The sequence below is a fragment of the Colletes gigas genome, unplaced genomic scaffold (assembly GCF_013123115.1).
Source record: "Colletes gigas isolate AHSC1104 unplaced genomic scaffold, ASM1312311v1 Colletes_gigas_Sc00007, whole genome shotgun sequence".
In the NCBI taxonomy this organism is placed as follows: domain Eukaryota; kingdom Metazoa; phylum Arthropoda; class Insecta; order Hymenoptera; family Colletidae; genus Colletes; species Colletes gigas.
Window position 1 is genome coordinate 9,092,634 of NW_025106636.1, and position 26,809 is coordinate 9,119,442.

The 26,809-nt window shown below is 44.4% G+C and overlaps 1 protein-coding gene across 1 annotated transcript in view; it reads right to left on the bottom strand.

Annotated features, from left to right (window-relative positions):
- The window catches only part of LOC122396188 (disintegrin and metalloproteinase domain-containing protein 10-like), a 153,857-nt gene that overhangs the window by 109,306 nt on the left and 17,742 nt on the right, over positions 1-26,809 (bottom strand). Inside the window, exons 2-3 of the mRNA XM_043394366.1 lie at positions 18,323-18,476; positions 4,313-4,434 (exon numbers count right to left, since the gene is read on the bottom strand). Of these exons, the coding sequence (XP_043250301.1) occupies positions 4,313-4,434; positions 18,323-18,476 (276 nt within the window). The remainder of the gene's footprint in view (positions 1-4,312; positions 4,435-18,322; positions 18,477-26,809) is intronic.

Genomic DNA, 26,809 nt, shown 5'->3' on the forward strand with positions numbered 1-26,809 from the left:
TGAAAGTATTACTCGCTATAATATTGTCGAACCCCAAGTTGTGCGTAATTAAAAAAGTGTAAAGTGTCCGATATAATATGATTTTGATACTAAAAAGAAACCACTCTGTGCATCGAGCATAATTAAACACATTGAACGGAACTGAATATCCCGGGGCCCTTGTAATTTAATGATTGATTGGTGCAAGGGCGCAACAAGTTTAATTATCATCGGGTAGTTAATAAATACGACTCCGTGCAAGCGTGTTTCTATTGTCGCAAAGCCAGGCCATTGGATTTCGGCGCGTTGGGAACAGATGCCAGCGAGAAACGGAATATTAATTCTCGAATTAACACGTCTGCCCTTTGTCTCGCGATTCCAAGAAAAAAACGTGGAAAAATAGTACGGTAAACGCGACCGTTTAATCGCGAACACCTTTTGATATTTTAATGTCACGTAACGCGAGGTCAGCTTCCGTTTGAAAATGCAACTGATTGCGGTCGAGCGGGCGTAATATTTCCAGGTTCCCGTTACTAACTCCCGTTAAAATATTCATTAATAATCTTGGAACAGCGATAGAAAGGCCGGTGAAGCGTAATCCGGCCCGGCGACGCTAGACCGAGCGCTCATATAAAACGCGTTATTAGGGTGAAACGCGACAGAAATTGCCGACGCTTTGAAGTTTTAATTATAAAAATCGCCCAGCCGGTTTTCTTTCCTTGTCTCGTCACTGCGATGTAGTTTTAATCGCGGACGGTACGCCCTCCGCGACGATACATTCATTTCGCTGGACTCCATGAATATTTATGCCCTTTACACGCTCAAAGTTCGCGTTATCTTCGATGAAATTCCCAAATAACTCGGGGTGTCGCTGCTTTAATGGAAAAGTTCAGCCGAACGACAAGCGTTTCGTAGAGAATTCCTGCCCGTCGTGAAATCTCTGCGAGCAAACAGTTTTCGCGCGTTAACAACTCAACGTAAACGCTCAGCGAAATTCGACCATCCGTTGCCAGTAACTTTTTCGAATAAATATACAAAATTTCCGAACGTATCGAGGGTGGTAGAAGCGTCGAATGAACTCTTTGACTGCGAAACTGCCGTGCCTTTCAGCCGGCCAAATCAACCTGTCCGCCAAAAGTTCGTCGAAAATTATCCGACCGAGAGCAACCCTGTCCCGGAGGCAACGCCACCCCGTAAAAAACCGTGGAAATGATATGAGGGCGCATAAAGTACCGCAGTGGTCGAGCGAGCGGCCATATTGGAAACCATCCAATAACCCACTTGGCTTGCTGTATCGTTGCCACCGGAGGGAACGACGAATACAAAAAGTAAGAGCGTAGGGGGGGGGCGGGACAGTGGGGTGGGACGTAGCGTGGAACAGAAGCGGAGGGGCACGCGAAACGAAACGAAAAAAGAAAAAAGATAAAAAAAAATATTAGAGGTAAACAAAGAACAGGCGAGAAAAAACGAGCCGGGGACACAAAACGAGAAACATGGAAGGGGTGTGAGGTGGCGAACGATAGGTGGCGCGAAAAAAGTCGTGGAAAAGGGTGAATCGTCGCGGTGGCGAAATTCATCGACCGTGGACGCTTCGCTCGGAATTTATTAAAGAATTTATCGGGTCTCGTAGCTGCCGCGAAATAAGTCCGAGAATCAATTTCGTCCCGCTTCTGTGTGTTACCCGGATACTCGAACGCGCGTGCGCCCGAATCACGCTACGCGTTATTGAAATTTTGTTACGCGCGGTCACGGGGGGTGCGTTTCGAAATCGGCGTAATCGGATAAAACGCGCGAAAAACGTTCGCGTGACTTGAATCTCGGACGCCTCTGTGCCATCTGGCAGCGACAAGCGACGCTGAAGCGTATTAAAAAAAGAACGAACGGTCGCGTGAGTGGGAGGGGGACGAAGGGAGAAAATGAAAAATATGTTTGCCAGAGTATTTGGCGAACGTGGCGACCGACAGACGGGAAGTTACGCTCGCGTTCATGACACGATTCAATAAATTGATACACAGGTATTTTTTTAGATTATTATACACGGTGTACCACTTAGCTTTGAACAACTTAAATACTGGCTTTTGAAACGGCTAACTAAGCCACGTTGATGAATTCTGAATCGGAAGCTCGGATTGCGGAGGCAACACTGGCCGAATTTCACTATCAAATGCAACTTTCCGCGGTTAACAAAATCGAAAGTGAAAGGTCTTGTGAAACTTCATGCTCGGAAAACTTCGCTTCGCGCGATAGTTTTGCCCACGATACATGGTTAGAACGTAACCAGAAAACGCTTCTCCCAAGGAAATTTTGCTGAACAATGAAGGTAGCGAACAATGATCATCGTCTGGGGAACGTTGAAACGACGAACCTTCAAAGAAACGATGCAAAGGAGGAACGGTAGATCATCTGAAAGAGAGGATAGTGTGTCGCGGATATATCTACGGCGGAATAGAACACAACGAACCAGATAGGAAGAAACGCAAATGGCGGAAGGATCGGCGAGAGCATATACGCGTTTCCTTTGAACGTACCTCTACCTCGAGTCAGCCTTTGCGAGGCCTGTGGTTTTAATATACATGCGTTCACGTGTGCTTTACGCGCCGAACCATCCGTTGATCCCATCGACTGCGTTTCGCGTCGAATCCTAGCGAACGACTGAATATACAGGGCGTCTCGTTACCAACATGCTGCCTCAATATCTCCCCCATCTGTACAAATCAGTGACTTCCAAACTTTACGAAAAGGCCCCCTCTGAATATAGAGAAGAATTAAGTTGGTTTCCCTCGTACATTTTACCTCTAAAAATCACAAAATTCTTGCCAAGAGAGAAAACTGTTTGGGGCACCAACCATAAAACGTACGATATGTCTCTTATCGGTGCTTCCACGGCGATAACACATATAACATAAATTGTTCAAAATCAAATTCTGAAAACTTTTGGTCTCATGCAAATTTTCTGTACGATCGATAGTAATCGAGATATCGAGCCACTTTTTTCGCATGCAGCACCACACGAAGCCGAACTGCTACAGCAAATATTTCAGAAACTTAGTTTCAGGACAAATATACCTTGATAGTTTCATTCCCAAAATTGATTACTGTATCAGATTCCGAAATAAAATTTGGATATTTTCTTTTGAAAAATATCTACCCCTCCACCCATCAGATAATTTTTTAATTGCCACCCATTGCCATATTGCAATATCCAGTTTTTGCTAACGACACCTCATTTCGTTGTTCAAAAATGTGAAGATTTCTAAAGCAGTCTGTTTCCAAGCGAACACCCCGTGTAAGATTTAATATTGTCGAGATATTTCGCCGCGAGAATCGGCTGAAGACCAAACCCGGACCGCGGCGAATCGATTCGCTATCTGCATTTTAATTTCACCTACAGGATCCTGGGCCAAGGAAGAAAGGGAACCGTCGAGTGGCCCTTTCACAGCCGACCAACCGGAATATCCCCCTTTCTCCTCTACTTTTTTTTTCGCGCGCTCTTCGAGACTCAGGAACCAGCGCGGAGAAGAGTGCTCTCGTCGGATCAAGCGCTTGAGTTTTCTTCATAGCTGCACGACGATCTCAAAATTAATTCTGTGATCAGCGTGTACACAAATTGTCCAAATTTGTCTAAAGTATATCGTAAAAGAATGTTACCAATAATGTACGAAAATATTTAAAGTAAAAAACTCTTTAAATATCCTCTAAGTAGGATACTGCTACGTAGAAGATATTTTGACATGAGATAGATGAGCGGATGAGTTCTGACAGAATAATGAGGTTAACATACAAATTGACTAATGGATTATTGGCAGAGAAAGTGTATTTTAAGAGAATCCTATCCAGAGAAGGGTGAATTAATAGATTTGAATGGAGGAGCAGGTCAATGATGATATTCTTTGTAACTCACGGAGGTTGGTTACTCCTTTAGCTAAATCAGCAGATTCAAATCTGAAAGGTAATTTCAGAATTGCCGGAGGCAGCAAAAATACTGGGGTCCAAAATTAAGTGGAACAAGTGGTTCACTGTTCGTCAAGCAGGACGGAACACCATTAATGTAATTTCGCGCGAAAGCAGCCTCCATTCTGGGGATTGTTTCCTTTCACCTTTTCACCAAGAACCGTGCAATTTTCAGAATTCGCTGATAACGAAGCGAGCTTTGCCGTGTTTGAAATGCGAAAAAGTCAAACGCCCTCCTTATTTCGCAGTGGTTTCGTTTTATGTCCTCCGGCGTGCATTACATTTTAATGAATTATCCGCGCGCTACTGGTCGTCTTTGCCCGATCTACCGTGACGCGTTGCTCCGTTCTCGTCGGGGAAATTTTAAAAATTCAATGCTCACCCTCGAGCGTTCCGCTGTAAGCGTGCAGCGGATCGAACGCAATTTGCCGCCCATTCGATCCCTCGAAGACGACGTTCTCGTGGAATAAACTCGTGTCTCTTGTGAGTCTCATCTTGAAGATCCTGAAACAGCAAACACACAAACGTAACGCGAATCGTCTAAATAACAAGAATTAAATGCGCCCTATGTCTGAAAATCTCGGCTGACCAACGACTGTTAAGATCTACTGGCAGGCGATTATTTTACTTTATTTTTTTCTCGTTGGAATATAAACAGGAAGCAAATAGAATTCCATCTAGATTGAACAAAGATAGAAAGAAATATCGGAACAAACAAAACATTAAATTACATCCTTTGATACGCGAGGAGATAATCAATTAGCCAATATTAGCAGTCGCTAATCTGCACGCCTACTAAGACTTCCACACATATTAGCCGAGTATATTGCTGTCAAACACTACAACCACCCCTAACTCATTAGTCGATTAAGATGTATGTACAACGGAAAGGGAACCAGGAAAGCAAAATACGACGTAACAACAATAGATTTAACAACAGTCGTCGTTTGCCAGGTTTGAATTTACTTTTATAAACGTCGATCGTCACTTTTTCCGCCTAGCAATCAATTTCAGATTTTCCGCCGTTTACTATGATTAATTACATTCCCCGCCACCTTTTTCTCCCCACGAAGCGTATTGATATTATTTACGAACCCAAATGCTACAATTTCACTTCGCGAGGCGGAAATTCGTTCAACGTTTCGCTTCAAATTTCTGTCGAAACTTCTCGCAAGTAAACATAAATTTAACGACGGCGACGTTTTGCAACAAATCCGGACGGGGCAAGTGCTGTTTAACGAACCAAATATCATTTAAATACAAACCTAACAATGGACATTTGATATGAATTATTTCTGCCCTCATTACGAGCACTCAAGTTCTTGATTGTGTCGTAATTACATGAACATTCATAAGTTTCGAACAAAAGAAACGCAAAACAAATATTTCGCCAAACTTCGTCGCCCATTGTTTGCAGCTTGCAACGATGTAGGGGCGTTTAAGAGCCATTATATATACATAACCTAATTTGAGGAAGTGCACAATGCCCGACAAGGGGACAATTTTTCTCTTGTAGCAGGCGCAACGAGGCTCAACATTTTCAACGGACGCTCGTAGCAAGGTTGAAAACCACTGCGCGAAGTAAAACAAACTCTATGGGACAGTATATCACGTAGTGCTTGCATAATGCAAAGAAACAAAGCCCGCACGTTTCAGAGGATCCTTCTGGCGTACCACAGATTCATATTTGCAGATTCCATGCAACCCTACGATACATTTCCCTCCCGAAATCATTTTCACATATATTCTTCGATCGTCCGTTCTTAAAGCATAGAAAAACACATAATGGACAGTTCCTCGTCGCAAATTTATTCTGTACAACACCGGTTGAGAACCACTGCATCGGATGAAACACTCTTCGCGGGACAATGTACCACATGACGATCGCACAATGGAAGGGAACAAAGTCTGTCCGGTTTAATTAGTCCCTTTCGCGCACCACAGACTCAGTTTTCCAGCTAGCGTGTAGCCCTACGGACACTTCCTTTCCAGAATTATGTTCTCCCGTATCATTGAGTCAGCCATGTTGCTAAAAATGTGACGGACTATTTACACTGGCCCGCTGTCGCATCGCGTGACTCGAATCGCGAATTTTTGCTCGATTACCAAGGGAATTCCCCGTGATTCCGTGTGAGAACCACTGCTCGAGACCAGCCGAACTTCACGGGATAGTGTGTCACATAATAATTGCACAATGTAACGTAACGAGGGCTGCATATTACGTTATAACCGGTCCCTTACGTGTTCCACAGACTCGCGTGGCAGGGTTTACATGCAACCGTGCTGCTGCACAATCGATAATCCCATCGGAGAGGAAGCGATGTTTTCACCTAATTATTGGCGAAGCCTGCGATAGCCTATCGATCGTAGCCCGGTCTCCTTTCACGAACGGTGCGTGGCTGATTTCAATTATTCATCGCAGAGAAAGCGACTGGTCCGCGTTTGCTCGCGCGCGGATGTCACAGTGTTTAATGTAATTGATGAGACACTGAAAGCAACGCGTGCTGGATTAATCCAACGCTGATGAAGTGGTTACCGTCTGCCGAGCGTTTTCCGCGCGATCGAACAGAGATTGATGAAACGCGGTAATTTTCTGATCGCCAGGAAGATACGTACGGTTCCCGGCATACACGGTGTCATTAGCCATTGCCCTTTCTGCAGACGAAGCTGAGAACTTTCCCTTTCACTGGGACAGCAGACTGCTGAGAACGAATATATCCTTAACCCCTTCCCGTGCCATTTAGCTCGACGAAATCCGGGCCCAAACCGAGATTATAAGAATCGTGACCAACTCTTGTGACGTACTGATAGGAACTAAAACTCAATCACGGTCGTGATTTGCTGTCCGCGAGCCTGGCTCGTTAGGGGTTAATCTCGCAAGTAATTATCTTCTAATTGTTGAAAGAAAAATTGTAAGCTCTGTCCACGCATGGCGAGAAATGTTTAAAAGGCAATTCCCTGCACAAGTTGCTCCATAAAATGTATATAATCCCCTGCGAAGGTCCGAGAAAATGTCAGATTGAACGGTAAGTAGCAGATTACAGAATATGGACTTGGAGAAACTGTAATGACAATATTGATGCAACGTGTCGATTCCGGTTCCGTAGCGATCGCAGCCTTCATCCCTCTGAGCCACCGACGTCGCTAAATTCGTAGATTTAGTTTCTGCGTGGCTAAAGTCACCGTCGAGACGCAGGCATGCCCCCCCCCCCACCCTCCCCTCCCGTAGAAATACAGTTTCAATTTTGACAGGGTTGAACCTTGATCTAGTCGAAATGTGTATGGGTTTTACTTCTACGTGTTGTAGATTCCCGTTCTGAAATGTTTCTATTCGAACCGGGTCACGTATGGGACGCGCGAGGGAGATAAACGTCCGATCCGACTTCCCTCGAAGCTACATCCCTTGTAACATCCGAAGGAGAGACAGGAATGAAGTCAAAATTGGAAACGAGAAATTCGATCCTCGGACGTATATAACAAACACGGTAGAAACTTCTCTATATACGAGCTACTCGACTACAGGTGGATATTTTTTTGGAGGAGAGAACGATTCTACGGTCCGAATGAGACGAAAACGAAGACTGATGAAATTACAATAGAGGCTCTGTTTTAAAGTTACGCGCAATTAAAGATTCGGGTTAAATACGCCTGACGCCCTGCAACCTGCGACGCATCGACGCGCGTCGGCAGATTTACGCTTTGATGCTTTAAAAAATCTTACACGAACGGTAGGGGAATTATTAATCGTGGCAACAGTGATCCATAATGAATCAATTAACGCTGGTAATTGTTTAAATATATTCCAAGAGAGGGGTTCGAAACGTGTGCGTTAAATTTGTTCAAAATTTGCACTTCTCCTGTAACGATTACGTATAGTATTTCCTAAATATTTTCATCCTGGCTGAAAATCCTGAATCGCGTTACTTTTGTACCGTTCTGTACTTTCCAATTGCGTAACTCGTGTCACGTTGCTGCTGGATTTTCCTAAAGCCCTGTCTGCAGCAACATGCATTTGCAATACGCGCAGGCCATCGCAGTTTTAGCAACTAATATCGCAATGTCTGGTCGTTGGTAACGCAATGAAAATACTAATGTCATCGCGCGCTACGGGAAGCATTAATTAAATTACTGCGTCGCGTTAATTAGCCCATCGTTGTGCAATAATCATTTCACGGTATATGACGCGTGATTTAGACGCAACATCTTTCCCTTTTGTTCGCGGACTACGAAACGAGTAGTCACATTTTGTCAACGTCTCCGTAATGTTTAATTTTCAATTTTCATTTTTAAGGCGCGTTATTACCGTTATTATTATTATTGTTGCTATGGTTAGAACGCGCCATTATTATTCATATTAAGAGAAAGTACACACGTCACGAAAGAGTGATTAGCTAATTACGGAAAGATACGGTACAACCAGATGCTGCTTTCAATCCTAACCTCAAAATGACGTACCGTATATTGCAACCCATTAAAATAATTGCGTCGCTTATTTTAATGTATGGACAGATATGTAATTGCGAGAGTAACTTACTTTCTAAGTAGTCAAACTCTCATAATATTTTTGATCTCATTACGTTGGCCTCAAAATGTTTTATACGATGATCGAAAATCCGCGGTAGAATTTTCTGGGTAAAGAAATGCAAAATATCCAGTTTCGTTAAGATTTTATCCGTCCATCGATTCCCATTTTTACGCGTCGTTCGGGTTGGGTGAATTCTTATTGGCTGTTTACGCGCAAATGCAGAAGATTTAGCGCGTCCCGGCGAATGTGTAATACATACAAATGCATATTATGCGAAAGTAATTATGGAATTGGTACGTCGGGAATTTACATTCGAGGGTGGAGAATCGGGGATGGAGGCGAATTCAAATGGCCCGGATTCAATGAATTTCCATAATGGACCGTGTCGCCGAGAAGCAGCTCGAACTCGATGAAAAAATTGCTCGAAACACTCGCAACGGCGCTATTCCTCAAAGGAATACTGTTAGCTCGAAGATAACGTCGTCCTATGGGGCGAAAACTAATCTTATTCTCTATCAATATTTCCCAACTTTGAATAACCAAATTAAGAAAGTTTGTTTCATGACAATCACAACAGGCAGGAAATAAAATTGCATAATATTTAGGCAAGAAATATTATTTTTAAAAACCGTTGTGCGATTTAAATAAAGCGAAAAGTTTTGGGCGAAAGCTTCATTACGAAAGAGTCCATTAACACGGCTACGTATTTCGCTTTTTTCGAGTAATAACAATGACGTGTCCCGTGGAGAAACATTTGTCACTGTCGAATAAAAAGAATTGTAATGTCACATTGGAATGTAGAAAAATTGAAAAACTGATGAATCGAGAGCAAACAGGAAATTGCTCGAGTGCTATGTTCGATTGGCTCGATTCGCCAGGATTTTCCCGAATTCTCGTGTTCGTAGGCTGTCTGTCACGCGACCGGAACTCGTTAGCCAACAATTTTGGTCGAAACGAGTTAACTAGTTCGTTGGATTTGCAATACCATCTTGCGTCCTAAACAAATCTCGTTAAAACAATTCCCAGAAATTAATGAACAGGATGAAAAACATTTTCCAGCGAGACTAATCCCACGTTATTTTCGAAAGTCCAAGCTATCGTTTGGTCGCGAGAAAAATTTGTTAACTTTTAGAAATCGTGAAAGTAGTGTAAACCCTTTAAAAATCCAGTTCTTTCCACGAACGCACCTTCAATAGGAGTTTAACCGGCAATAACGACGTAAAAGTTTCAGAATATCATTTCCTTGCAATCGTCAACGCTCAGAATGAAAGCATAGTGAAGCTAATGATATCCCTGTTCCAACATGGTAACGAGGAGTACGGAATATAAGGAAGCGGATAATAGTAATGGTGTTCTATAACGCGCGTAAACGATTCACTGCCGCACGGCGGCATCCGCTAACTGGCGCGGAAGTTTCTCAACAATAACCGTATTGCATAAACGTTAATACGAATTGCCGTCGTGGAGAAACCGCGGTGCATATTGAAACGAACGGAAAACTCGAAACGAGGTATGTCTCGTCCTGGAGTTCATCGTTTGCGAAAAGGACGTCGTGAACTTGCTACAAGGAATACAGAGAGTCTGGCACCGTTGCTTACTATACTCATTGTCAGCAATTTACAGCTACTGAGATTCGGATACATTTCATTAATGAGAATTTGATCGAACGAGAACATTTCTGACCACATATTATATTCGAAGTAAATAATTTTTTTCTCGAAAATGCGTAGGATTTCGGGAGTATGTGTATTCACCAAAAATGCTTGTAATTGATCCCCGCAACCTAAAATATTTTTTTTAGAACGATTTAAAATTGTTTAATTTTGTCGAAAAATTTCACACCTTCTCGATTTGTTTTCTTGAAAGTGAGTAGGATTTCGGGGGTATATCTATTTACCAAAAATGATTGTAATTGACCCCCGCAACTGAAAATATTTTTTTCAGTACGATTTGAAATCTTTTTTTTCGCCGAAAAAACTAGAGCGCGGTTGATAACTCTGGAGCACGGATCGATGGGGATTGTATTAGAATCTGTAAGAGGCACATCTGATAGCTTCTCTGCGAGAACTAATTTGGCTGTTTCTCAAGAAGCGTCTTCTGCATATGGGAGATACTAATAAAACACGTGGATATTATGAAAAATTGATGTTACACCTTTGCAGTATTCTGTGATAAGATGCAAATTCGGTATAAATCATTACCAGGCTAGTTTGTGGCGTCTCGCCCGGCAGCTACGTTTGGAAAGCGACAATCAACAGTTCCACGAGGTTCATCCGCGAGATTGCCAAGTTCGGCCTTGCATTATGTAAGTCGAAACGTGAGGTCGCCGGGTGAATCTTAAGGGAGCCGTGTACGGGAAAGTTTGCTCCCTGGAAACCATGAGGCACGGCCTCACTGACGCCAAACTACGAAACAAGCACCGACAGTCGACATATCGAACGTATAAATCCGTGGGCTCTTTACATTTCGCGTGCAAGTTGCGATATTGATATACGGAAAAGCAGGAAACGAAATGCCAAGGAAAGTTTGACAAGCTCGTACTTCCATGGTTCTGGTTCTGCAGAATCACACAGAATGGTATCCATAAACATCGAGTCGCAATTGCTATTGTTAATTGTTACTTTTATAGCAGTTGCAGCATTTTTTTTGAATAGGAATAATTAACAGACGGTACCACTGTTATAGGTTCTGCATACCAGTGGTTGACCACATCCACTGCATCTGTTTTATCGCGCGGTAATAGCTTTCTGTGGCTATAGGTACAATCAGTGCTGCAAACACGATCGCAATAACAAGTTGCCTCAATTTTTTTCGACCATCACTGCGAATGCAATCAAAGCCAGTGATAACTCGTATTCACCTAACCACCTTTTTACGGAAAACCTGTTGCTCGATTTCGCGCGAAACGGAACGGAAACGCAAATTCAACGCGATCGCCCGTGCGAAGCGCGTCGAAGAAGAAACCAAATGAAACTCTACTGTTCTATCGTCAAATTCAGTTAGAAAAATCGTCGGGTTCGACGAAGCAATAACCTTTTCACGATGTTGATTGATTAAGATAATTGAGATATGAGACAACTCGAAGGACAGGTGGATGTTGCAGAATAATGCTATTATTTATCGTGAGGTACTTATAAAACAAGACCTTCGTGACCGTTGATGCTCGAGTTCAAAAACGATGACTATCCGGACTGATGGGAATTGTGACATCTTGAAGGACAGTGGTCCGTTGGGTCAGATAGGAAAATGTCACCGTGCGCGACAGCATAGCACGTCCGATGCAAATCTGTACACGATATTCCTATCCGACCAGTAACGTCGTGCGGTTATGCGCGCAGTACCTAAAGTTCGGAATAGTTGTTCCGCGTCTAACGCGACTGTCGTTTGCATACTCGACGAGTGTCTAGCGGTTCCTTCGCGAGCTACACACGGCGACCATGCGTTGCATTCGACAGGAGCATATAATACGAGACCGTCAAAGCCTCTGGAATCGGTCGAACGTTCTGGGTCGATCGCAGCGACATTCTTTGGTCGGTTTCAAGTTACTCTGTACCGACCTCGTTCATCGATCGTTGTTAATGAAATATTTTGGAAATTTCCACGGAAACAAAACCGCTAAACTATTCTCAGAAGACCGATAAATGTCACCCCGTTAATATTACAATACTTCGCATCTGTTCTTATTTCAAGCTATACGTTTCCGAAGAGGTTATGTACCTTTGGCGGGAAATTCAAAGTACCGATTATTCAAACCGCTACAATGATCGTATCGTCTGAAATCTGCGGTAGTCAGAATTATAGTTCATCGAGAAGCGCAGAAGGTCGAAGAAATTTATGGAAGAGTATCATGACCGAACGGAGTAATGTGAGTTTAATGATAAAGGGTGGCGTTAGGTCTCCCCGTTGGCGGAAGCTTACCGATTCGGAGTAACGTTCTATCGAATTAATTAGAGCGTTCTGCATTTTGTTAGGCTTCCGCCCGATCCAAATTACCTAATAATTTCCACCGGCTATTGATTATCAATTAATTTAACTTTAAATGCTAGCCGGGTAACTAATACCACGTCGTTCGACATTTATGCAAAATTGAATTAGAGCCGGCGAATGTTATAGGAATATTAATCGATTTATTCGCTCATTGGCTCTGTAACGAAGTTATACCTTTATACTCTCTCGGTATGAAAACTTCGGTTATTTACACTTACACAGAGTCTCCAGGGTCTTTACATTCAAAGTCCGGTATTTTAATTAAGCTTATACGTAAGTTAAGTTCTTTAAAGAATTCTTCAAAATTTTAATTCTCCGGGAAAGTTTACAGAAAAATTACTTTCCGTTTAATATGAAAATGTGTACAAGAGGGTGCTTTGTTGCCCTCTCAGTAGACGAAACTTCCACGGGAGTTCTACGCGAGAGCATCGTGTATTTTCCACTTTCATTTTGTAGTACACCCTAATACGTGTTTCAAATTTCGAAATACACGGCACGGAGCGCGTCTGCGAAACAATACAAGTGCAAACAATGTCTACAAGACTAATTTGAAATTCATAAGAAGGGCTGACGGTTGAAGGGAAGTATTTACAAATAATCGTGTTCAGGTCCTGGAGCAGGGAAAACGTCGAGCTGTCGCGATAATGTGCAGGGTGATTCAAAAGTCACGTCAGAAAATTTATTTACTTTTTAATCATCCTTTGTAAATACTTCTAAACGATTCGATTACAAAGAATATCAGTATTTATCAAAATTTCTACTTGATTCTCGAATGTCTTTAAATTTTCTGACACTGTTTTTGAATTTTCCTATACAATTACTTCTAAACGACCCTTATCTCCAAAACGCAGTGCACCCCCGTAAGTGTAGTGGCGTCAGTTTTTGATGGCCCTGTAGAGTAATTCGCAAACGATCGTTCCGCGGAAGCTGCATAGTTTAAAGGGTCGGACGAAAGGGTGCTCGACGAAACGCGAATATTTACGGAAATTCCTAGTCATGGGTGGATGTATCATGCCGCGAAAATTATCGTCGGACCGTGCGTTACCACGTTATTGCTCAATTTACGGGAGAGCAACACCCGGCTCCTCGAAAGGACGATTAGTCAGGCGCGGTGAGTGATGCGTGTACCATTGAGAAATGGGATTAGTTGCAAGGGTAATGCGCTCCACCCACGACAACCTCGTTCCCTTGGTAATATACACTCACGGAAGGGACACCTTAACGTGCACGGGACAGACGCGAGGGGCGTGGAACCGTGGAGGGGTTGCGCGGCGTGTGAAGGGCACTTCTTGCCCTCCTCATTGCCGGTTTATCGTCCTGCAAGCGACGTTTCGTAACTGATTAATGCTCTCGGACGCGTTCGTTTCTCTGCCCTGCCCTTTCAAACACTGACGAGCATGTGGTAATTAAGATAAATTCCCACTCGTAAACAACGTTTTTTCCTTTTCCGTTTCGATACAAACGTTCCTTCGAAAGTAACAAAATTCCAACGAACCCTCTAAACATTTTATTTTAAAAAGATCAATCAATTTTTTGATTATCTTTTACTACCCTTCGAAGGACTAAATCGAGCATCTGCATTTTCTTTGGTGAAATAGTGATTTCAAATTTCCTTATATTCGCGCCGAGATAGACGAGTATTAAAGAAACGATATAAACTGCACCAATCTGTGGACACGAGGGGATAAACGTACAGCAAACTGTTAGAGAGACATGTGCACCCCCTCCTGAGAGCCGGCTACCCTGTTTGCGCCGTCCGAATCGATTTTGAATTGATTCCGGCGTCCCCGCCCCTCCATCGGAGGGTGCCCTTCCACCGATCGGCACGTCCGAATTTCTATAATTAGAGGACGTAGTTGGCTCGAGCGCAATAAGTGCCGATATTAAGGTTAATTGGGAGCGCGCCGCCGGTTTATTTGCAACAGTTCGGCTGATTATCGCTCAAGGAACTCATTAACGAACAATCCAATTAAATCGCGCCGCCTGTAACGAAAGAAAATCAGAACGCAGCGCGTTTATACGAACGCGAACTTTGTCGATTTTAATTGCAACCCCGGTGAAAGGGCGGCGAGGGTAACGCGAATTCCTGAGAAGGGGTGAACTTAACTAGACAATAATGCTAACTGGTCCGTCTCCACCGTGATACCATTGTCCTAGCGATCACGATCGCTTTTAACAACCCCTATTCAAAGCGGATTAATCGTAAAGGGATGCCTTCCTCCTTGCTTGAACCCCGGCTTTCTCCTCGAGTAATCCCCTTTTATATCTCCTGTCGGCCATTTTTTAATTACCAGCGTAAAGTCGAAATTATGCTCGGTAATTGTTGGCCTCGGCGAGTTTCCCCACCCTTCGCTATCGTAGGGGTGGAATCTCTCGTGAAATCGTTTGGAATTATTTTCAGGGTCGTAAAACATGCTTCTGGGGTATCGGAGAGTTTAAGCAAGGAGCATTCGAACCTCTTGCGAAATATTGTCTCGTCTGTGTAACGGTCTTTTTAAGGGTGACCATCCAACAACCCTTTGTTTTCATTCAGACGATAAACGCTGACATAATTCGAGAATTATTCGTCCAGTCTTCACCACGTTTGTCGAGACTTATTTAGCACAGTGTAGCTAGACTGTTTTGGAGAATAGAACATCGAGTAAGAAAATTTTTTATATATTTTTAAGGGTTAGAGAGACCGGGTCACCGTATCCCTGAATTTATCCGCTACTTAGCTTTATCGAGAGAGTGGAGGAATTTCAGTTGTTTTCCCTCGAGTTTGATACTCCGTCTGTCGTAAAGCTGCCCTACTGTCGTCCTCCATAACCGAATCAGACAATAAAAATGAAGTTTTATCGTCTGTTGTAGCTGGAAAGGTTCGCCAGAACTTTCGGTTTTCCTTCTCTTCGGTTGGTAAACGTCGCGGAAGTTTGATATCTCGAATGGAACTGTATTCAAATAAAATATTGTTACATCGATGTACGTTCCGGGGCAAACCACTCATGAAGCTGGATAACAAACGTGCCGAGTCGAAAGCTAGAGAAACTAGAAAACTACATTTTATTCGTAGAATAAAATAAGAAAAGTAGTTATCCTATTCATAATTCGTTCGAACAACCGTCTATAAACTAAACTACGAAAGTCACCCCAAATCGCCCCTCAGGGTATGTCTTTTCCGTCGAAAGACAGACGATTGACGAAACCGGACTCCACCGTAAACCTCCGCCACGTTCGTCTTCCTTCTACAGAAACCCTCATATCCAAACCAACCCCCGCGCTAATAGTAACCATTTATAAATTTCACCGCCATCTTCCTCCAGTGTTTTTTCCCTCTTCCATTCCTTCGTCCGTATTTCAACGAAAATTTACTGCTCAGAGACCTGAGAACCTGCACCCTCAGGGTTGAGCGCGGGGGTGGTATTTCGGGCGCGATAAGTCTCTCGAACTTCCCCGCGATTTTCTCAGTTTTCGGGACCGTGGCAAAGGGTGAGTCGACTTTTCGTGGCGAATCCAATCGAGAACGTGTTCGCACAAAGGTGCAGCAACTCTCTCTGGTGACGCACCCGAATCGCGACTGCCTCGTATCGACCAAATGCGAGGCGAATGCAGCAGCGAGGGAGGTCGAAGGCGGGAAAACTGGAACGAAGAGGGAAACTGTCAGGCCAAAAAACGGGAGTTGCAGGTCCCGGAGTTGGGAAAAGGGCAAAAACGTGGCGGCGCGAAGTTTGATGGAGAACGGAGGTTGATGGGGAATCGAAGAAACAGAGTGGAAAGGAAAAGTATCACGGGTGGGAGGGAGGAAAGTGGCTGTGAGAATAGACTCCGTTGGAGGAAGGGTTGATAAATTAAGGGTGTGAAAAGTTTTTGCAACTCGATGGAGAGACCGAGGGTTGGGCGAACAGAGCGAGGAGAGGTATGTAGGTAAATAAAGTCGACAGGGGTTAGTAACGACGAGGGAATATAGTAACGTAGGGGTGATAGATGTAAGACTGAAGAGTAGATTTCAGATTTTCTTCTTGTGTAAGAAGGAGAAAGAAAGATCAAGTCTGGTGGACTAAATGTATAGTAAGAAGCACGGAAAAGTAGACCTGAATGTATAGTAGGGATTAGGATAAATAAGATCTGACAGAAATTACTGATTTTTCTTTCTCTCTATATTACATATGGAATTGGACTGACACGAATCGGAACAGTGTGAATCTAGAGAAGGAGAACCAGTAAACAGAAGATGTTACGCCAGAGGAGACGGTTCAACGACATTGAAACAGAGCCGTCTGTGCTTTTGAGTGTAACGCAGAGATTTAGGAGGTCCGTGTCGATGGCACTGACAACACAGTGACGGGGTATCGCGATGTTCAACGAGGCATATGGCCACCATGTCGGGTCAGTGTCACATAAGGCTGACAATCGTTGCACATGTCGAGCTGGCGCCAGAGGATCGAGCAAACATGCGCATTCCTACTGCGAGGGAGTTGTTCGGCAACTGTCGCGCTTAAGGAGATTCTCATCGATCCACCTCTACTCGATTTCCTCCAATACACTTTTGTATCTCGAAATTATTCGATCAAAAAATTCTCGTATAGTTTTCGTCCTTCGTTCATCTGCTATTTTATTTATTAGTCCTCTGGGTAATGTTTTACCCTCCACTGCCTCCCTCGGTTTAATTACAGCGCATGGTGCTGCTTACTATACGCAGCTGCTACCCGTTTATAATTAACTGTATATCATAATGATTTAAAGTCTATCGGTAGTACACCCGATCACTATTTTAAATCATACTCTATGTCCTCGTAAACGAAGAAAATATTCTACTTAATATTTCCGAATTGTCACCGATGACTTACTTTTGATACTCTTGCCGTGAGTCGTTCCAACTGACGATCCATTAAAATGCACTTAATTTCGAACGCCTAGCGAAGTAAATTCGCAACGAAACGAGCCTGTTACGTTCCGAGCATCTCCCTTTGGAATATTTCGATATTGTGCGCGCAATGTCTGGCTTATTTCAGACATTTCTACGGAGCCCCGTCTGAACTACTCACGCGTTAAATTATAGTCAACGCCAGACGGCAGAAATATAGTGAAACGGGCCCGTGCTGCCGAGATGATTCGGCTTCTTTGTCTGAAGTTCGTCCAGAACTTGCGCTCTCAGGAGAAATGCTCTTTCCGCGCGCATAAAATAATTACCCCTTCGGAGACCCGCGCGAGGGAAGCTACACTCTTTGTTTTGCATTACGTCAGGAGAATGTAGAAAATCACCGGAGTTGCGAAGCGTTAAAAAGCCTCGCGAAAACTTTTATGCCCAACCCCGATGATCGTTGAATTAAAAATAATTGTTGCATTAAGGGAGTACACCACCCTGATGACCCATTAAAATGGGTAAACTGTAACTGTTTTTCCTGGGTATAACTATTATTATTTTTAAAACTCGCGTAAAGCGGCCATTTCAATTTTATTTTGTAAAAACGTGAATGCAAGGGTGGGTGAAACCCTCGTAAATAAATTACGACGCTTGTTCGGCTTTGTCCTGGCCCGACTAAAAATCCATCTGTTATGCATGTTAACATTCCCATCCGAGTTTTTAGTCAAATCGCGACCCCGTTCGCGTTTATTTTTCATCGGGACCATTTATACGTCGCGGCAAATGCTTGTCAGTCGACGTCTGACGCGAAATGAAAATTTATATCTCTCCGTTACAACGCATTCTCCCCGAAAAACGACCGACAATCGAAAGATTATTCCGCCTTTGACTGGCGCGAGGAAGTAGAAATTTTCTCGACAAAGCTTTGCTTCGCCCACCCACCTCTTTTATCCACCCCCCGCCCCGCCTCTTACCCCATTTCCTCCGCCCTTCTTTTCCTTTCCATTCCCACCCCAAGACTACGTGGTTTTACGAACCTGTCGAGAGCGTGAAGGCGTAGATTCAGCGTCGCGTCCCCCGGATGCCCGGAAGCCGAAGTGTCACGACGACTTCTGGTACGATGTTCTCTCAGTGCCACGGTGTCGTACCAAGCAGCTGTGTAATGCCTGATGTAGGACCCATGCGTGATCGCTGAAAGCACAGAAAATCCCTGCACGTTAGGCTACTTATCCCTTCTTAATTCTCCAACGTTTTCTCGGTAAAAAAATGATAATAAATCTCGAAACAAGTAGTAAGAGTCAACGACTGAGTAAACAAGGAAATAGTATTACATCTTTCAATGATGTATACCTTTTCCTGGAGCTCTAAAAATAATCGTCTTTCGCATACTGAAACGTTAGATAAGATTCCACATCTCTGGTTTGCAAGTTGAAAGTAGTACGAGCCAATAATTGAGTAAACGAAGAAAAATTTTAATTTCTAAGGGACGTGTACGTTTACGTATCACTCTGAAAACGGTAATTATTACTTTGAAATAGTCTGAAAGCGTCACCAATAGATACAGGATAGATTAGAATGTCAAAACAAGTAGTACGAGTCAACGACTGAGCAGACGAAGAAATATTTTAATTTCCAAGGGACGTGTACGTTTACGTATCACTCTGAAACACACTCAGAAGCATCTCCAATCGATAAAGGGTAGATTCGAATGTCGGAGTAAGTAGTACGAGTCAACGATAAATCAGACGAGGCAGAAATTTAAATAGCATTAACGTGATCCTGTGTAAACGCTGAACTGGTGCAAAACAGTTTATCGTTCAGAATTTAAAAAACCGCCCCGACGCATGCCAAGACGCATACTCTGTTGAGCTATCGAGGGATCTAAATGCAAATTATTTCCGCGGTAATACATTTTCACGATTCGGTGCGCCGTATCTGCCTTCGTCGTGCCGTTTCATGCACTTCAAGTCGGCATTTATCTATTTACCGCACGCAACGCCATAACGATTTCAACCCCTCGAGCTTTCACTCCCAAGATATTATCGTTCCGCTTTTCAATGCCGCCCAGGCATTTCGAAGGGAAAGCCAGTGACTTATTTCGTCTACGTACATCGGCGAACCGCCATTCCGGGCGAAAATTTCACGGAAAACGTCTTTTGCCTGCACGTAACAATTAACGAGACCGTAGGGCTGCTATACTTGGAATATTTTTTTATTTTTATTTCCGTTTAACGAGTTTGCTCGCCAAATAAAAAAGCAAAGAAGTAAAACGTACGTAAGAGAACTGCATCGGGCTTGATAAAAGGGCGAGGTTCAACGAACGGAGACTGTTTTTCAACTCCACGGAACGTAACTTAGCGCTTAAGTAATGATCCAAGTTAAACGCGAGACGAACAAAGGGAATGAACTACAATGACGAGCTATAAAAATTTATGTATTCCTTTGAATATACCTTCGAAATAATTTTATGAACCTACAAGCGTTTTGTATTATAATAATCGTTATTAATGCAAGGATGCTTCGAGGGGGTGTCGTTTACGTGACCTCGTTTGAGCCCTTCAGCATATCGATATCGGTGTCCGCAGCTGTTGCTCCTTATAGTCGTCGATAGACGACAATTTCTAATTTTCGGTAACCAAAGAGGGGGGGCGGGGGTCGATATTAGGCCACTGTACGGAATTTAGATAATTTGCCGCACCGTATGGCGGAAGTTCGAGCTCGTTAACTATTACGTCGTATAGTTTAGCGCGGCCGGTACCACGATACGCGATAATCGGGATCTTAATGATCGAAGCGGCCTCGCAACATCAGCCGTTTCTTACGCCGGTGTTACGCGGGCTTCCGCCTTTATCTCGAAAGATAAGGGAAACGAAAGCCGTAATTGTTGCGGGGCTACCCGAAGCGGGTATCGAGCGTTTTTCGCGAGGCCAACGATGGAAAATTGCTCGACGCTCGCGACAGAAACGAAATTAAGTTCGCGCAAAGCGGCCGGGAGTACAAAGGGCTCGGAAAGAATATTTCCATCGGTCGCGTGTCACCGTGTCGTTCTGCGTTATTAAACTATCCGTTGCGTAAACATTCGACGCGGGGGGGAGGGGGTAATTGCGCGCTGTCACTTGCAGCTCGTCGGTTCCCCGCGGGGCACGGAAATATCCCCCGACCACCCCCGATCTTCAAATATTTGTCACGCGAGCACGAATCCGCAGAAAAGTCAATTTTTCATCGCGAACTTTCGCGCCTCTGCGAACTTTCGATCGCCTACCCGGCCAGACTGTTTGCCATACCTCGGGCGTCGGAATTTATACGAAACAAAATTAAGTATACCGAAATTAACTCTCGTCCTTTAGCGATCGCGGATAAAGAGAGCGCCTACTGTTTTCCAATTTTATTTTATCGTAACCGATGCCGACAATTTCGCATTCCCCATTAGCAAGAGATACAAGCCATTTGCCGCGTTCCAATTCATTCCCATCCTAATCCCGCGCGTATTGGAACATCCAGACGCAATCACGACAAAAATTTAAAGTCGATGTTTCTTCGGCCGTTATCGTATCCCATTACAATAACCGTAACCCGTTATTGTTTTCGAAACACGCGTGCAGCGCCGGACGGAAATCCCATTAATGACGTTCCGGCGGCCGCGGTAGCGTCGCGATACGAGCGGCGCGAGGCCGCGTCAATCGTCGAATGCAATTATGACAGCGCGCTGGCCAGGGGGAGGAAAAAAATCGCCTCGATAGGCACTTCGCGTTCGAGCGCGGAATAGATATGCCGAATTTCGTTGGCGCGTGCACTCGCAGATACCGTGCGTGCGCGATGACTCGCACGCCGACAAATTTATCCGGAATTTACGGGGGATATCGCGCGTACCATTGAGTGACGCGTCCGCCGGTTATCTAAACCTGTTCTAGCGACACTTTCCGCAGAGGAATTGCCGTACAGAGGATTTTAAACGAAGCCTACGTTCAGAAACGACGCGACAATTGCGCCTACGCCTCCGCAACCCAATGCATTTGGTGTATAGAATCCACCATTCGATGATATATTTAGATTTGTTTTCCTACGTTTTACATCTAACTAGTGGATAATCCACAACTGTGCACATCAAGTGGAGAGTTTGATGATAAGCCTGTCCAATCTGAAGACAGTCTACACGAGCATGTAAAGTGGTGTGTTTGAGAAAGTCGATGATGGTATATAGAGGTTCGACGTTACGATAATTTTGTAGATTCATCTGCCAAGGGTGAATCAGTTCTAGATTGGATCAAGTTAGATGCATGCTGTGCCTAGACAACGCGTGATTCCGAGTTGTACATGTGCAGCAGCTTGTTTGATTAAGTTTGAGGTGATATGCAGAACATTCGGAATAGATCATCTCTAAATTATATCTGATTAATGTTAGAGCAAGATGTAGTTACTTTCTGATTCGGAGTTGTGTGGGTAGAGTGAGTTTGATCGAGTTGGAAGTAGTTTGTGTGGAACTCGAGGCACGACAACTGATCATTTTGAATCTTGGTCAGTCGAGACCACGGTATACTCATATCGAGTCTGGGTTTGAAAGGTTTTTGCTTGCTAGGACATATTCCATGTTTAGTTACGTCAATTACAGGAGGAGGATTTCTTTCGTCGCCGTAATAGCGAGCATTTGGCAGCACCTGGTGAAATCTACGTACGATCAGAGACCCAGGCCATTTAACAGCGTAACCCGCGTGTAAACTGCTTTCAACGGAAGCTTTAAACTTGCCTCTTTGTCTCGCCGCGCGCGCGACTGTCTCCCAAAGTTACCCCGTCTTTCGCTTCAAACCCAATTACATCGCTTCAACTTGGCCCGGTCCGCATCGGATCCACCGAAACTCCCATTTCCACTAGCCCGGCGCGTCTCGACCAGCAAAAAGCAGCGCATAAAGCAGAGAACTGACAGCCCGGCGGGCTGGTCTGACGGTGAAAAACTGTGTATAGGGAAACGGGATCGGCTTTTATCTCGCTTCATGAATCGTTCGATTTCGAAGACCATCCAGATGAAATCCGAACGACGTCGTAAATTACTTTTCCGACGGAGCAATATCGAACCCCGGCACCAGTCGATTTCGCCAAAGAGCGTTCTGCAGAGACGCTTGGCAACGACCTGCTCGTGCAACAAAGCAGTTTCAACATCCGTTGAGGGACGATGGAGGCGAATAGGGCGCAAGGGGGGACAGAGGGGGGATGGAAGGGGCACGGAGGTGTAGCGGAAACGCAGCGCGAGGACTAATGTCTCGTCGAAGCAAGCTGACCCTCTACGAGAATCGATCATTCCCAGACTGGTAAATTCGGGGCGCAGTTGCGTTCTATCGTCGCGGGATACAAGCACCACGACGTGTACAAATAAGTAGCCTTGCGAGACGCGTGACAAATGGGGGGTGGAAATTCGTGTATGGAAACTAAGGCGAGTTTCAGGCGCAATTTTCTCGGGGCCGAAGCTTACGGTTCCAAGCTATTCATGATCGAAACTTCGACGCACGGTGAAATACAAGCCGAGTAACTTTTCCACCCACGTTATTTTCGTTAGCAACGAACGCAGAAAACGCTGAAGGTTCGATGTAACCTGTTTTACACTGCGAGTCGAACCAATCGACGACCGCCACCGATTTAAAAAATAGAATATCCGTTCCTTTTCATCGATATACTTCTCAAATAGAACGTACGGAATAACGTTTGCAATGTTTCGTTCGCGACAAGTCAATAAAGGATCCATGAAACGTATATCAATATCCTACGGTTACTCTGCTTCGTCGAAAACATGACGGAAAATTCAGAAATACCGTGCACGACGATCGAATCGTCATTCACGGATTATTAAAAGTTGAACGATACAGTGTATCGATTCGTTAGTGTAGACCGTGTATCAGAAACACGGTTAATTTATGCGGTGTACGAAAAAATTCGCTCGACGCCAGTGAATATGGATGTGCTCGCGAGTGGTGTGCCTCGTTTTTTCGACGCCGTCGTGCAACATTAATACTAATTCGATTTTTGTTTGGTCGTCTCGCGTTGGATTTACTCGCGGCTCGTTTTCAGATAGGATCGCGTCGCGCGAAACACCGTGTGTGCGCGTGGTGTCCCGACCGACGACGGGCTACGGGGTTTGCACGGGGGTGGAACGAGAAGGTAGCGAGGCGAAACGAAGAGATTGGTAGCACCGGCTAAAAGGGGAGCCGAAGGGAAATGGAATCCTGATCTCCCGTCACGTGTTTCATGAATTCTGAATTAACGCCGTGCTAAATGGATAGCTCGCTCGCCGGGGCGAAAAAGCGCCGACGGTTATCCTTTTTTCTCCCGCTCGAGGAGAGCGTGGTGGGTGCACTTTCGCGCGAACGGTTGACCAGAACTTCGGGGACCGATCAAATATTTAACGAAGGTTCGAACGTGCACGGAGCGGAGCGCACCGCCTGGAACTGGCTGATCATTTATTTGTAAAGGGAATAGGTTGCGTCCGGTGGCGAGGCGAATCGTTTGTTCGTGGCCGTTATCGAACGTGATTTACAGAACTCGAGCATGACGTTTGTCACGTTTGTCACTTCAATCTTCAATTGTGATCGATTCGAGGGAGAAAACACGCCACGGGAAGATCCCGAGTTTTATCACCGAAAAATATTCAAAACCGAGCCAACGACCCAGCCAACGAATTTATTCGTTCCAATTAAGTTGAAATGGCGGGAAGAAAAATTCAATTTGTTCCAATTTCCTACCGCGGAGTTTTTATATTGAAACTATGCCCCGAACCGATTGAAAATAAAATTGCCGCGGATGCTTTCGATTCGAAATTAACAATCCGAGCGTGCACGTGCAGACGCGAAATCACGTGTACGAAAATATTAGGGTTTTCCGTAAACTGGCGGGAATGAAATTTGCAAGTCCTTGGAAAAATCTTCGCGAATTACGAGAGGACTCAGGAAGTAGCGTTAACTGTGTCCGCCAACATCAAAGTTCCACGCCGGAAAAAACGACAGGCTGGTTAAGTCGGAGGGGGGTGAACAAAGCCGCCTGGCGTATTATATGAACCACCGGTACAGATTCGTTGGAAGAATGAAATATTTGTCGCTTCCGTTTCCCAGCCAGGAGGCCTTAAAAAAACAAACGGTGGCTTTGCGAGCCTTTCATGGATTACACCCCCATTTTCCGCAATAATGCTCCGTAGCATCGAGCGTCCCGCAATCTTCCCGACGTCTCCTGGAAACAATGCGCCAAATCCAGGACCGGAACGATGGCGGCGAATTAAATCTGGCGGAAGAGGGTTACGAGAAGCGAGACGACGAGAAAACGAATCGTCGGAAACGCGTAATGAAGTTCCTGTGTGCTCGCGCGGCGAACTGGTAACACCGCGGCAGAATTTCTAGCAATTAGTTGCTATTTCCCTCCCTTCCCCGCTCTCACCACCCCTACCTGCCCCAACGGTGAAAAGCATCGAACGTCTTCGTCGTCCTTTTCGTCCGCGAAACTCCGCGCGAACAGCTCCGTGGCAGAAATTACGCCCGAGGCGGCGCCACGTCGATCGAATTCCCGCGAGGCCGCGCGTGTCTCGAGCAGCTCTATCGTTCGCCGGAATATAGCATCGATATTCGACGCGGTTACGGGCTTTGTGCGAACGACCGAATTGCGGATACCCGTACGTGAACGTCGACGCGCCTGTTCCGAGAACGATTCCGCTTTCAAAGGGAAATTTTTCTTCCTTCGAAACATCCTAACGTTTGCTATAGCGTGCACGCGAGAATATAGACCGGACTGTAGCGGGGACGATTTTAGTGGGTCACCTGCAATCTTAGTTTCCGCTACTCGCGGTGGAAAAGTCGATGAGTGACGAGACACTGGTTTGGGCGGGCAAGTGGAACGAGACTATTACTAATCAGACTAGTAGCACCTGGTAGAACTACGTTGAACGTAAACGTGCGTTACGGTATAGGTAGAATTCCGCTTTCGTTGAATAATGTTTGTACCTGAACACATCCCAACACTTGATAAAGCTTCTACACGGGGATGCGGAATAGAACGAAGCGAGCTTATGGTGGTCCAATTTCGGTGGTTCCTGCGCAATCTTAGTTTACGCTATTTACAGTAGAAACGTTAGTGTCGAGACAGACAGTAAAGGAATGGAATTTGGCCAGACAAGTGGAACGAGATCGTAGTGGGTCGGACAAGTGGAAAGGCACTATTCCTAATCAGACCAGGACAGTGGTTACGGTTACGCGAAGGTCGATATTTGTTACTGCTGGCGGAGTACTAATAAAACACTGATATTTAAATGTATCTCGGTTGTTCACCTTAAACATTAGTTTCAACTGCAAACGAAAAGCGTCTGAACGTAATTCAGACTGCAATGTTTCATTAATTTTCCGCAAGATATTTATTGCCCGTTCGTTAGTGGATGTCGTCATAAATCTCGTTACCTATAAAACTGTGGCAGCCATTCATTTCCTTTATTGCTCCTTTATTGCCGAAGTAATTAAGACATCTTTATTCCATCCCTCATGCTCTTATTGTTGCGTTACATTTAATTTCGGAACAGGCAGTTAATTTTGCGCGATACACGTACGTACGAGTGTATGTTGCTAACATAAACAATCTATTCTTAGGTTGGGATTCTGTCCCATCTGTTTCCGTACTTTTATTTATTCCTGCCGTGCTCGTAAAGGGGTGAAACTTCACGACGAAATAAGACCGAAATCAGGAATAACGAAATTGCTTCCGCAGCTTTGTGTCCCGGTTATTAATTACTGAAAGTGCACGAAAAAGCTAAGACCGTATTTAATTTTGTCTTTATTAGAGGAGATAAAAAAAAAGTTCATTAGCGTTTCGAGTATAAAATTTAATTACGTTTCAGATTTATTCGAAACATTTTTTTTTCCTTTTCAACGTGTAAATACGACGAGCGTTTGTCAGAAAATTTTTATTTACGATCGTAATGGAATTCTTTATACGAAGCGGCGGGCGGAACGTCTTTCTATTAGCCACGCGCAAGCCAAAGAGCATCAATTTATCGTTCTATCGACAAATTGATTGTTTCAATTTTATAATCTCGACCGTCAGATTGCACTGTAGCTGGCCACTGTTGGCGAAACGGGACTTGAATTGCGAGCAGTAGAATAACTCGTTACAGGGCAGCCACAGCGGAGTTAGCTATGTGTACATTGGAAATACGCCTTTCACAGAGAAACAAACGCCCCCGTGTTTCGTTCGAGTTGTTTCTGTTTTCACGTTCGTTTCACGTGCTCGTTACGAGCCGACTAAAAAATATTAATAATATAATTAAAATAATTATTCGTCAGCGGGTTCCTTTTTTCAATTCTCTCCACTACTTTTTTTTTTTTTTAACGTCGTTAATTACCACCATTCAGTTAGTGAATTTTCCCTTCATAAACGAGCGCCGCGTGCAAATGCCGGGCAGTATGTTCGCGAACTGGAAGTCGTTATAATTATCAGTAACTTCGTCGAGAGCTTTTTCGTTTCCAAGTAGAGTGCGCGCTCGAAAGTTCGGCCGTTCGATAGAC